At 49.1% G+C, this 13,961-nt stretch overlaps 1 protein-coding gene across 1 annotated transcript; it reads left to right on the top strand.

Annotated features, from left to right (window-relative positions):
* The first annotated feature begins 1,236 nt into the window (after positions 1-1,236).
* Positions 1,237-8,587, top strand: LOC117028635 (keratin, type II cytoskeletal 2 oral-like). Its single transcript, XM_033117471.1, has 9 exons — positions 1,237-1,845; positions 2,915-3,135; positions 4,505-4,565; positions 5,258-5,353; positions 5,946-6,092; positions 6,202-6,327; positions 6,976-7,196; positions 7,700-7,719; positions 8,142-8,587. The coding sequence occupies exons 1-9, from the start codon at positions 1,237-1,239 to the stop codon at positions 8,585-8,587; spliced, it is 1,947 nt and encodes a 648-aa protein (XP_032973362.1).
* Positions 8,588-13,961: the final 5,374 nt, after the last annotated feature.

Here is a 13,961-nt window from a genome sequence, read left to right as displayed (position 1 = left end):
GGGCTTGTTAAAAATGTAGACTCTCAAGCCCTTCCTCTGAAGATTTTCATTCCGTAAGAGTGGGGTGGGACTTGGGTCTAGATATTTATACTTTTAAACACTGGTCATCAGTTAGTTGACACATGTTTGTGTTGTGCTTACCCTATGCAAGAATTGGAGATTCAGAATGAGTAGGACTCAATGCCTTCCTTCAACAAGCTCAGGGACTAGAGGGATACTGACAAATAAACCTTAAGTCAGGGCCATGGTGGGAAAAGTACAAGGTATGGTGATAAAACAGGGAGGGGCATCTAATTCAGACCAGGTGGTAAAGGCGATAGGAGATCCTAAGGCCACCAGATCTGACACAGCACACACTCTCATCCTAAGATGAGTGGGGTCTCTCAGCTGACTCTATTAGCCACCTGGAGGGGCCGTTTTGTCCTCTCTTGCTTCGGGATCCAGAAATCACCTGCTGTTGGTCTAGGACGGCGGTGGAGGGGCTTAGTTCTCCCTGCCCACATCCTTTTCTTCTTCCTAAGCCTCATACTTGTTTGCTTCATACATGACCCTCACTTTCCCCACAGGTCATTTTCTCTCTCATTTCATTTCCCACGAGCAGCATTTCTCAGCTCAAATGGCAGGCTGCCTTAAAGGGATGCCTCTGGCTGCAGTGGTGCCAGGGTACACCCTGCGGGGTCAGGGTACCTCTCATCCTCCGCCCCCCTCCCCCAAGTCCTCCTCTGGGTATTTCCCTGAAGAGGTAGGCACAGAGGACATGTCACTGGGCCATAGCACTCAGGCACTGCAGGAAGGGACCCAGCCCCCCTGGCAGAGGTTGTCTGGTCCTCACCTCTGTGTCATGGAGCTTAGTGGCTCCTAATCCCCTGGTGTCAAAACCCAATCACCCTGCTGGAATTGGTGTTGTTTGACTTTCCTAAGACCCTTGAGGAAATGAAGGGAGGAGGAGAGGTACAGTCTTTTGTTAACTAAGGCAAGTTTGGGTGATTAAGCTGAGAACGCAAAATCATTTTGGTTCAGAGGATTATTTTTGAGGTGTGTTGGGAACTTAGAAATAACTTATTGCCTGGGAGGCAAACCAAACCCAAGTTGACTCTCAGCTAATTGCAGGCGTCTCCTGCTAAGCTGAACTCCTTGGTATATAAAGGCCATCCACCTCTGTTGGCTGCATCCTCTGTCTTCATCCCTCTCAGCTCTTGCTTAGTGATTGCTAGCTCACCTCCAAGCTCTCTCACCATGAAGGGACAAGTCTGCAAGACATCAGGTGGTGGGAGCCAGGGCTTCTCCGGCCACTCCGCTCTGGTCTCTGGCAGCAGCAGGATGAGCTGTGTGGCCCGCTCTGGGGGAGCCAGCGGAGGGGCCTGTGGGCTCCGGGGTGGAGCAGGTGGCTTTGGCAGTCGCAGCCTATACAGCCTGGGGGGCCACAAGAGCATCTCCACCAGCGTGGCGGGTGGCTTTGGGGGAGGGCGTAGTAGCTGTGGCAGTGGCTTTGGGGGTAGCTATGGAGGTGGCTTTGGTGGTGGCTTTGGTGGTGGCAGAGGAATGGGAGGTGGCTTTGGAGGGACTGGTGGCTTTGGAGGAGTTGGTGGCTTTGGAAAAGTTGGTGGCTTTGGAGGGGCTGGTGGCTTTGGAGGGGCTGGTGGCTTTGGGGGGCCTGGTGGCTTTGGTGGGCCTGGTGGCTTTGGCCCTGGTGGCTTCCCTGGGGGAATCCAGGAAGTGACTGTCAACCAGAGCCTCCTGCAACCTCTCAATGTGGAGATTGACCCTCAGATTGGGCAAGTCAAGGCCCAGGAGAAGGAGCAGATCAAGACCCTCAACAACAAGTTCGCCTCCTTCATCGACAAGGTGAGGGCAAAGACCAGAGGTGTCGTGGAGGGTGTGGGCCACCTAGGGGGTCGGTATACAATGATGCCAGTGGGATCTGCCAGGCTTAGAGGTGGGGTCTGGCTTCTTGCCCTGGTTCTGTCTTGGCCCCTATAGGACAGTGAGCATGTTTCTCTTGCTCTTTGGGCCCAGCTATGAAATGGGGTAAGGATTCTGGCTCCTGATTTCCTTCTGGGGGTAGGATCAGGGAAAATGAGGTGAGGGTCCAAACATGCTCTTAGCTCTTTGTAAGAATAGAGTCTTAGTCATGAAACTATCACAGCTAAGCAAAGCAATTGCTTGATAATCTAAACTAGCTGGTAATCAAACTTGCACTAGTAGAAATCCTGTGCCTCTCAGGGATGAGTGTTGGCAACTGGCTTACCTCCCGAATGGTGCTGTGCTCAGCTGCTATTAGATAGAGGGGTCCATGCTAGGACAGGGTAGGGTGCGCTGCGTCTGAGGGATGAATTTGGGATTGAAAGTTAAGCCTAGGTGAGCTGTAAGCCGAGTAATTGAAAGGGGAAATGACTAAGGAAAATGTGAAACAAGTTTGAAAAAATTGCACCTCGTTGACTGTTTTCATTGCCTGTTTGGAGGTGAACAAGTTTTCAGTGATAAATAACTATTTATGCTATCTTCTTTTAGTTGTATTCCGAAGGATCCCAATAGACGAGGGCAGTGCTTGGTTTGACTCTTAGCTTTGACACTCACAGTAGTAGCCACTCTGGGCAACTTAATTAAGCTATTTGAACGTCAGTTTCCTTATCTACAAAACGGGGATAATAACACCCCCTTTATAGGTGGTTGTGAAGATTACATGAGATATAATATGTGAAAACCGATATAGAGTAAGCACTTAACATATTCTAGCTCTCCCTTTTCTAAATTCTCATCCTCCCCAAATTCCAAAAAGCAAACAAAACAACAAACCCAGAGGCTATTGCAGTTTGAAAAACTGGGCTTATGTTCCATATTTCTACCCTTTGGGATGGATGGCCCCACTGCCCAGATCAAGAGGCTGATCCCTTTTCTTCCTCCCTTGATGCAGGTGCGGTTCCTGGAACAGCAGAACCAGGTCCTGGAAACCAAATGGAATCTGCTGCAGCAGCAGACCTCAGGCTCCGGCTCAGGCCCCAACAACCTGGAGCCTTTCTTTGAATCCTACATCAGCTTCCTGCGCAGGCAGCTGGATTTGGCTCTGGGGGAGAGGGGGAACCTGGAAGGAGAGCTGAAGAACATGCAGGGCCTGGTGGAAGACTTCAAAAAGAAGTAAGGGCCCCAACCGGGGGTCTCTCCTTCTGGGGGATTAGCAGGGAGGCGAGGCCCCAATTTGGGATTTTAACTGTTCCCGACTATAACTTCAATCAATACTCTTGGATAGATTTATTGAGGGAAGCATGACCAAGCAGAATGGCGTAAGACAGTGGGGACTGAGACTCCTAGGGGCTGATTATGACACATTTTTCAGTCTCCAGGCAGGCCCCCTCCTAGGCCAGCCCAGATGGACGAGAGAGCCTCCCAGGGTTTGAAGTCCTTTAGGATCCACACTTTACTATACATAGGAATCCCCTTGGATGTTTGTCAAAAAATGCACATTTCTGTGCTCCAGTCCTAGACACTCTGAATCAGTGGGCGTGGGGCAGGTCCTAGGAGTGTGAGCACCTCAAAGCTCCCAGGGATTCTGGGCGGATGGTCCAGGCTTCACCTTGTAAAGCAGTCTTTCAGCGTGCCCAGTCCAATTCTATGTTTCTGCAACTTCAGTCAGCCTCCTGCTGCATGTTTGGGGCTGTAGTGGACACCCTCTGAGGTCTGTAAGAGGTAAACAGGGCCTCTCAAGGTGGGGAGGGAGCTCCAGACATTCTCAGGGGTGAGGGCCCACAGGAGAGGGTACACCTACGCTGAGCAGGCCACATTCCAATTCAACTACACAAACCTGGTGGGCACCCATCTGTGACAGGCTCCAGCGGCAACTCATATTCCCATTGCCTAGAAACCTCTTTTCTGCCAGAATTGTTCCAGTCTTTAATCTTCGTGAAATTCAAACTTGTGGTGGGAGATTTTAGTCCTTAACGGGCACGAAGCTCATCACCTTGATGCATTCAGAAAACCTGAGTTCATTCTTTTCCCAATTTCCTGTAAGAAGCAACTCTAATTAATGAAAAGAGAAACAGAAACTCTCTCTCTGAGCAAATGCCTCATATGTGCACCTTTGTGACATCTGTCTGAGCCGGGCAAGTGGGCCAAGGGGTCAGGCTCCCTGAAGTCTCCCCTGCCTGTCACTGGGACTTAGAGGGAGGAGGGCGAGGCCGTGGCCTGAGCTCTGGACATCCTCTCGGGAGAACTGGCTATATATTTTTGGGGTGGCAGTGCAAAATGAAAATGCAGGGCCCTTGTTAGAAAAAAAATCATTAAAAATTTCAAGATGGCATCAGCAGAGTATTAAACTCAGTGTGAGGACTTTCTGAGCCCAGAGCCTTGCGTAACTGCGCAGGTCATACGCCCACGAAGCTGGTCCTGACTCTGAGTGAGGAGATTCTACACGAGTGCTTGAGATCCTCTCCTTCTTCTTCTTCTCCTTCTCCTTCTTTTTTTAGTTCTGAAATGTCACTGTTAAATTTTGTGCCTCTTTCTTTCCCAGGTATGAAGATGAGATCAACAAACGCACTGCGGCAGAGAATGAGTTTGTGGGACTTAAAAAGGTAAGTGAGCTGGGCGGGCAGGTCAAGCGTTCTTTTCCGGGCACTGCCACCATGGAGAGAGAGCAGAGCCAGCGCTGGGGCACAGTGACCCTATGCTGGGTAGGGGGCTCACATTTATCTTTGCAATTTTGGAAATGAGGTGTTTGATGAAGGAAGCTGCTCTAAGACATCTTACAATGTGACTGATGAGCTAATTAGTAATGTCAACTAATACATTATAGCATTAATCCAGGTTTTCAGCCTACGGATGTGTCTGGATATTGTTAACAACAACAAGCCACAAATACTTATAGCTTGTTTAAACCAGTTGTCATAAAGATGAAGTAGTTAGAGTACCTTCATTTCTTTTCGGGAGGTTGGGTTTTGGGTACAATATAACCAAAGCCACATATTAGATAAATGTGCTTTTCCTACCCTTACTCCATGCCTGACTAATATGGTTTATTAGTGATTACGGCATTGGGATTTAATTGGTGAAAGCAATTAAAAGGAAGAAAAACACTTTTTCTTTCTTTGAAAAGGGAAGGTGAGAAGTCACAATTAGGAGGAGGGATGGGTGAGGGCCAGAGAGGAGACATGAAGACTTAGGAAAGAGGTATGAGTGGCAGGGGCGAATGACCCTCTGAAAAATAAGTATGACCCTCTGGTCATTCTTTTGGGTTTCTGACCGGCCTCCCTTCCCCATCCCCCAGGACGTGGATACGGTCTACATGAATAAGGTGGAGCTGCAGGCCAAGGCGGACGGCCTGACAGATGAACTCAACTTCCTGAGGACCCTCTATGAGATGGTGATTTCTTGGTTTACCAAGCTCCAGAGCTTTCCTGTCTGCATCTCCCCAAATATGCTTCTCAAGTGTAACTTGAGGGGACAGTCAAGTGGCAGAACACTCACAAAAGCAGTGACAGGGCTCAGAACGGAGCTCTGCGCCACCCAGGAAATGCTAACTTAACTCCCCCAGCCTGTATAGACCTGGCCCATAGGGCCAGGGTCCCTTTCTGTCCTCTTTGTTCCCCCATTTTGTTCTACACCTTCCCGCTGGCTCTTATACTATAAAATCACAGCTAGCTCCTTCAGAGTACTCTTCCCTGCCGTAGTCCCATGGAAACCCACACAGTATGTTCAGTGGCTGATACTTTCAGCCTGACACCTGGTTACACTTGTGTATTTCTTTTTCCTTTAGCTTTGTTGTCTAGCATCCTTTAGGCTATAGCCAGCTCTGAAATGTAAACTTATTTTTCTAACTGTCCTATTCCTGGTCCCGTATTTATGCTGATAGAAGATTCTTGGACTTCTTTATTCCCAACATCCCCTGGGGCCAGGGGATACTGAAGATGACCATCTATGTCTGCCCCCACCCCCAGGAGATGTCCCAGATGCAGAGTCACGTCAGTGACACGTCCGTGGTCCTGTCCATGGACAACAATCGCTGCCTGGACCTGGACAGCATCATTGCCGAGGTCAAGGCCCAGTACGAGGAGATCGCCCAGAGGAGCAAGGCTGAGGCTGAAACCCTGTACCAGACCAAGGTGGGAGCCCTCTCCTCATCCCCACACTCTAGTTTTAGGTCCTGCTGACCTTCCTCAAGAACGCTCCCACACTTTGCAAAGCTATGTTGATTGGTCTCTCCTCCGTCAGCTTGGGGAGCTGCAGACCACAGCTGGCAGGCATGGAGATGACCTGAAGAGCACCAAGAGTGAGATCATGGAGCTCAACAGGATGATCCAGAGGCTGCGGGCTGAGATCGAGAACGTCAAGAAGCAGGTGGGTCTGGGCTTAGTGAAGAGATCCTGGAGGTCTTCTGGGCCCTGGAGAGAAAGCGAGGCAACGGGTGTACCTCTGCCACGTGGCTTCTCTGTTTTTTCTTCACGGTATCACATGAGGGACGGCACAGTCCCTGGGACACTCCATTCCTCCAGGCGTTCCTCCTGGAGGCTGGGCTTCTTGAAGTCTCCCTAAGGAGAGATGGTTGCCCATTCTGGTTTTCTCAGCAAATCTTATCCCTGTAGAGGTGGCCTTAAACAGTCAGCTCTCAGTAGGATCTGCTTTCACGGAACTATTTGTCACGTATGTCACATAACCTTGACGGCTAATTTGTATCATTAGAATGAGGCGCTTAAGAAAGGAAGTTTTTAAACAATCTTACAAAAAAGTACCATTTACCGGATCCCTACTACCTTTCCCAGAAAATCAGTGTTCCTTTTCTTGATGAGACGTGAGTTAATTTCAATGGACCAAAGATGAATGAACCATTTGCAAAACTAACTTCTGTTTTCTGAGCATGCTCCATTGGATTTCTAAGGAAAGAAACGGAGGGATGCTGGATGGGGAAGAGACCTCACAGGAAAGACCAGTTGTTTGTTTCCTGGTTACTATGCTAATCGGTTTCCTACCTACCTCCCCCTGCCCCAGAATGCCAACCTTCAGGCGGCCATTGCCGAAGCTGAGCAGCGTGGGGAGATGGCCCTCAAAGACGCCAATGCCAAGCTTGAAAGCTTGAAGGCCGCCCTGCAGAAGGCCAAGGATGACATGGCCCGGCTGCTGCGTGACTACCAGGAGCTGATGAACGTCAAGCTGGCCCTGGACGTGGAGATCGCCACCTACCGCAAGCTGCTGGAGGGCGAAGAGTGCAGGTGAGGGTCGTGGAGTCAGCGTTCTTTGGGTATAATTTTAGAGTGATCTTTGATAATGAAGAAAGAGGGCAAAATGATAAGCAGAGGACAACTCAGACAAAGGGTAAAGAATCTCCTGAATGACAGTGCTTAGGATTCAAGCCCCATTATTTTTTGTCAACTGAGATCATCCAACTGTCCAATTTACCGTGGACATCAATATTGTATTACATAACCCTGTTGATCCTTCCTATGTGCTATGTGCAAGAAAAAGTGCTTTGGGGTTATGACAAAAGTTATAGCGCTATGCACCGGAACTTTTTGAGATGACAAAAATGTTCTATACCTGTGCTGTCCAACACAATAGCCATTAGCCCCTGGAGCACTTGAAACGTGGCTGGTGGAAATGAGGAACTGAGTTGGATAAATGGGTGAATGTGGCTCCCAAAACCATGAACTCTCAGCTTTTTGGCTAAAGACTCATTGCAGAAATAATCCACATCGCCCTCTCACTTCCGTTTTAGGCTGTCTGGAGAATGTCAGAGTGCTGTGAGCATTTGTAAGTAGCCCTTCAAAAACCTTCTCCCTGTGTTAGAAAAAAGGGAACTAGAAACATTCTCCCTGACTGATCTTCAGGCGGGAAAACCTGACCCATGCAAGGAGGCCAGGCCACCAAATGGTATTTAGAGTCTCAGGCCATGGCCACACTCTGTCCCTTGTGTAAACTGGCAAACTCTCAGGCCAAAGCTAGAACCCCAGTGGCCTTGGGGAGTTCCTTAGGTTGGAGAACCAGACATTTCTGTCAATACTGCTGGCTCTTATTCTTGGAAAAGGGCACCAGAGGGCCAGGCTCACTCTTGCTGTTTACCAGCTGAGGCCTCAGAGAAGTTAGGTATCTGTTTTTAAGTCACACAGCCAACGAGGGTGGAGCTGGGATATAGAGCCAGGCCGTCAGCCTGAATCGAGCCTGTTCTGCAGCGGTGGTCAGCAGTGTTGCCCACACAAGCAGCAGCTCTGGCGGAAGCCATGGAGGCTTTGGAGGGGTCAGTGGCAGCAGCGGTGGCTACAGAGGCAGCAGCACCAGCAGAGGCAGCATTGGTGACCACAGAGGAGTAAGGGGTGGCAGCAGCAGTGGCTATGGCAGCGTTAGCGGCGGCAGTACCGGCGGCTACCAGAACAGCAGCAGTACCGGCAGCTACCAGACCGGCGGCAGTACCGGCGGCTACCAGACCGGCGGCAGTGGCAGCAGGCTCAGCAGTGGAGGTAGCAGCTCTGTGAGCCAGAGTGGAATTGGCTCCAGCTCTGGCGGCATCCAGTCCTCTGGAGGTAGTGGCTACAAGTCTGGCAGTGGAGGCAGCACTGGTATCCGCTTCTCCCAGACCACCAGCTCGAGCCAGCACAGCTCCAAGTAATCCTCCAGGGCCAAATCTCCGTGCCCACCTCCTTCCCTCTCAGCCTGCAACAGCACTTTCCACTCTCTGCTTGGCATCCACAGATGGTAGCCTCAACCTCGCTTTTTCTTCAAGTTCCCTGGAGAAGGGGCTGAACTTCTTCGTGGCTCCTCTATCCCCAAGATGTCTCCTAGGCCAGAGAGGTCCAGCTGCTAGTCTGGGATGCTGATGTCCCTAGATGTGCCTGGTGATAGCCCGTGATTGTGGACAGCAACTCCTGAGTCAAAACCAGTGTGGACCTTCCCAGACTGGCCTGTTCCCACTCTGGCTCATCTCCCTTTCTCACTGGGAGTCGATGGTCTGAAACTAGCATGTTTCAGCCCCACCTGAGGAGGGCAGTGCAGTGTGTACAGTGCTAGAGGGTGGATGGTTCCCAGGGTGCCCTTCTCACATCTGGGCATTGTATTCTGACTTACCTCTATCCCTCTAATTCCCTGAGCTGTGGATCCTCTGGTGATGATTATGTTACACTTTCTTTTCTCAATAAATTGCACTGTATTTCATATTCTGGTATTTGGCTTTCATTCAAGGAGTCACAGAATAAACCAAAGCCCAAGAGTGGAGGGAAATCAAATGTGTATGCTGGTCTTCCAGAAGTTCAGGAGGGGATATAACTGATCTCTCAAATGTCAGAGAGGCAGGGACAATGGGATAGGGGGTTATAGGGAGGGAGGGAACCTCTCAGGCTGGGGAAAGGGCTGCACTTGGACCCTTTGCGGTCTACCATCTCTGGTATCTTAAGGCATAAATTGTGCTGTCTTTTTTTTTTTTTTTTCTTCCTGTGACTGTGCTACTCCAGAGACTATAAGGGCTCAACAATGGCCGAACCACTTTCAGTTTTTTGGAATATAATGCCACTTTCTTGCTGGAATGAAGCCTTGGCATCATGTAAAAAAACTCTCTTTAATTCCTGGGTCCCATTTTCAAGTCCCTCTTAACTCTCCATGGATTAGTGACCAGAGTAAAAGCAGTTTCCATTTCCCTTCATAAAAATTGTAATTATTGACAAGTATATATTTTAAACAAATCAGCGTGTGCGAATTGCTGGTCTGGTATTCTCTCTCTCCAGGAAGTGGATACTTCCTTCATGACTAAAGTGGATGTGGAGGCCAAAGTGGAGATTCTGACAGATAAGGTCTCCTTCCTGAAGACCATCTTTGAAGCTGTAAGGCCCTGTTTCATTCTTTCGTGGTTTTAAGATATGATACTCTGAAGCCCTGTTTTTTTTGTTTTCTTTTTTTAAATTTCATTCTTCCACATTTATCACCACACTTTCTATTCAGATTCTGGGACTCCTGCCATCTTTGTGAAAACTCTTCCTCTATCAGATGTCTTAACTTGGCTTTTCTTGTTCTTCCCCCTTGTCTGTGTGTCATTGCTATTTATGGCAAACATTCCAGGAACTCACCTATTCTTGGAAGACATAATAATAAATTGTTAACTGTTTATATTTGTTTAGCACTCGAATCTCTCCCACCATGAGCAAGGTGAGACCTGATCTGAGAATTTCCAGGTCTTGCATCCCCCCCCACCCAAGGATTTGAGGTTCTGGTGCCCACCCCACCACTAACTACCCTGTAACCTTGAGTCTGTCCTGTCTGCCTCTTTGACCCAACATAGAGAAGCACCCTTTGCCTAGATGACCTCTGTGCCCTGCTGGGGCCTCACAGTTTCTCTTGCAAGTCAGTCCAGGTCTAACCTGCAGCTTCATTTTCCTTTGGGCCCACACCTACATAGCTGCTCCCCTTGTCTCAGAGACGAGAGAGTTGCCAGCTTTTTAAGTGGTTGTATAAATAGTCATGACTTCCAGCATGTTGGATGGAAGAGCTTAATATGCCTGGGACAATATTACCCCTGGACCTTGGCCATGAGAATGTGAGACTTTGCAAGGCTTTCACGTTCAAGAGCTTCTATTAGGTTTAATGAGACAGAGAAACACTGTCTGATCCCTAGTTTCTACATGAGCCCCAGGATTCTAGTCAAAAGGATATCTGAGGTGGGGGCCTGGCTGGTTTGGAGCCTGAGCAGGAGCTCAAAGGCTTAGCCGTTGCCTCAAACAACCGCCATACCCCAGAAACCAGGGGAAGGATTCAGGAAGGGGGTTCCTGTGTGCCCCGCACCAGCTTCCCACCCTGCAGGCAGGGCCTGTTAGAGATTGGAGGGGAGCTCCCCATATGTCCATCTCTCCCAGGCTGTAGGAGCATAGAGGCTGCCGGGAATTCCTCATAGGCTCCACCGTTCTGTTTTGGATTGGGAGGGAGGATACCCCGCTATTTCTAGCTGCACCGCCAAGTTTCCCCTGTAACCTTGACCAAGTCCTTTCCTCTCTTTATACCTATTTCCTTTTTGTAAAATGAAGGCGTCGGGTTGATGGTTTCTGTCACCTGTCCAGGTCTGACATTCTTATGCGGGGAGAATAGTGGTCTGTAGGTGTGGGAAGCCAGGGCCAGGAGCTTCGATTAAGATCTAGGAAGCTTCTCTCCCTGACTCTTGTCACATCACTGCCTTCCTCTGCTGCCCACGGGTCCAAAAGCTCCTATTTCAAGGAGATTGAAAGCCCCCAAACCTACACCAGGCCTGTAGTTCTCCTTTACTTTCTGGCCAAGGGCCGGTGAGTGAAATTCTCCCTCCTTCCCTTTTTCTGCCCGAGGGGCCCTGCCTCTGTCCCACGCCCCTGTCGTACTTCTGTGCTTCCCTGTGATATCTACCTCAAGACCTGGGAGATGCAGGGTGACACGGGGAGCAGATCTGCAAGGGCTGCCTCTACCAGTCACACCAGCAACTCCTTTCAAACCCTGCCTCCCACCACTGACCGAGATCTGGGATCTGGTGGCTGATAACTGCCCTGGGCCTCTCCCTCTTGGCAGCCCTGGGTTTCAGTACCTGGGAGACAAGCAGGGCAAGCTGGGGACCTCAACTGACTTCTCCCTTCCCTTTTAAGGAGAGCAGGTAGGGAGAGATGTGGAGAGGAGGAAGGGGGCAGCTCTCTCTCTCTCCAAAGACCCATCTCTTTTGCAACATATGTGGGTTCTGGAGTGGGAGTATCTGGGTTCAAATCTTCATTTCATCACTTTGATTTACGTGTTCTTGAATGAGTTACTTCTCCAAGGCTGTTTTCAACCACCTGTAAAATGAGGGCAATAATAAGAATACCTTCCTTATAATGTTGGTTTTTAGATTTAATGAGACTGTTATAGACCTAGCACCGGGCACAGCCCACTGGAAACACTCCACAGGAGGTTAGCTCTTATGATCATGACTATTATTATTCTTTTGTCCTCAGACTGAATGGAATCTGAAGAAGCCATTTCATTTGTTCTTCTGCTTCCTCCAGGCCAGTGGTGTCTAAACTTCTTTGCCCATTAAAACCACCAGGGAATTTAAAACATTCCCAAACCCAGACTACACCCCGACCAGTGAAATCCAGTCTCTAGGGGTGAGCTCCAGCACCAGTGGTTTTGAAGGTCTCCAGGTGATATCAACGTGAAGCAATTTTACAAACCACAGCTCTACGCTGTCCAACCAGTTGAGTGGTTTCCTTTGGGGATAGCAGATTGCCCTAGAAACCTCATTCACCATCTAATATTTACCTGGGGTTAAGTATCTCCGTTGGGACAGTTAAATTTCTCAAGTTAAGCCAATTTTTCTTGTTTTGAGGGAGTGGAGAATAGCTGTCACCCTACGTCAAAAGCTCAGTTAGTCGTATTTGATGGGCACCTCACCCCCAGCCCTTTAAGGGAGTGACAGCAGCCCCCCAGGAGCCACCTAGCTGATGGGAAATGGATTGGAGTGTTGGCACTGGATGGTGGCAGCTGGTCATGGCCAGAGACCAGAGAGGCTTTCTAAATTCTTCTGCCTGGAGCTTCCTCTTTTGTTTGATCACAATTGAATAATTCCCCATATTCAGCGAGAGGGTAAATAGAAGCTGGGTGAGCTTCCTATTTATTTAGTTGGCAATAGAGACATTTGTGAAGGGGTTAATTATGTGCATTCTTCACGACAGGGACTGAAAGTGAGTGATGCAAAAACAGCCCTGCAGCAGGTGAGAGATAGGTGGGCTCCTGAGGTCTAGAATCTTCAGGGATGCTGTGGGAGGTGGCGGGGAAGGAACCCCGCTTGTATGACTCTTTGGAGTTTCCAATGTGCTCTTCCATATTTGATCTCAGCTACTCATTATGGTCACCCCGTGAAGCTGGTATTTGATCCTTTTTTTTACAGGCCAGGAAACTGAGGCTCAATGAATTAAGTGTCCATCCGAGCCATGGGGTCAGAAAGGAAGAGCTTGGCTTCAAAGCCAGGTATTCAAAGCTGAACTTAAGGATCTTTCGCCACACCACTGCCGTTTCCACCCTTTCTCCAGACACCTTCAGTTTTCTGTGTCTTTTCTCTCTGCCTCTACCTGACTCAGAATCCTTGCCTTCAGGCTATTCTCTCACATGGACCTATCCCAATCCCTAGCTGCACTTCTCTTTCCTTCCTCTTGCTCTACTGGTTTTCTCCTTATGTTTCCAGCGCCTGGGGGTTTCCCTTTCCTACTAGAAGCTCCCTGAGGGGGCTAGGGCCAGGACTAGGGCTGTGCAGACGCGAGGAGCCAAGACTTGGGTGACAACTGTCCTGATTGGCCCGGGACTATCTGGGTTTAAGCCCTGAAAGTCCTGGCGGCAAAGTGGGACCATTAGTCATCCTACCAAGATCTGAGGGTAGGTATATTTATGATCATTTAGTATATTACAGTGTTCTGTGTTTTTTCACAGGCCTTAAAAGCATTGACTCCTTGAGAAATAGATACTCTGATTCCTTTAAGGATCTGAGACTCTAGAGTAGGCGACTTGCCTAAGATCACAGGCCAGTAGAAGCAAGGCTGGGAGCTGAAACCAGTTCTTGTGACAGTCAATTTCAGGTTCACTCTCTTCTATCCCACAGTGGCTCCTGGAGACGGTCCACTAAACAGTTACTGAATCGCTATGAAGGTGTGGAGGCTTGAGGCTGCCCACAGAACCCCTCCCAGCCCAAGCATGCCTTCTTCTCACCGCGGCTCCCCCAAACCTCTCTTGTTCTTTCCCACCAACCACCTTTTAAACCTCTATAGCTCCTGGCAGCTGTGATTTCAGCCCCAACTTTTGCAAAAAATAATGACTTACGGCACAAATACAAAGGAAAAAGACATTTTAACTATTAGGGGAAACCCCTCCCATAATCTTTAATAATCAATTCACTTTCTATGTTACTTTTTAAGTCTGCCTTCTCTGCATTTTAATTTTTAGGGATTCACAGCAGACTCCATGCTTTCATTTAATATTGTATCATAAGCTGCTACATGGTCTCCATGATGATA

This window comes from Rhinolophus ferrumequinum, chromosome 10, assembly GCF_004115265.2.
Source record: "Rhinolophus ferrumequinum isolate MPI-CBG mRhiFer1 chromosome 10, mRhiFer1_v1.p, whole genome shotgun sequence".
Lineage (NCBI taxonomy): Eukaryota > Metazoa > Chordata > Mammalia > Chiroptera > Rhinolophidae > Rhinolophus > Rhinolophus ferrumequinum.
This window is presented reverse-complemented; position numbering and strand designations above follow the sequence as displayed.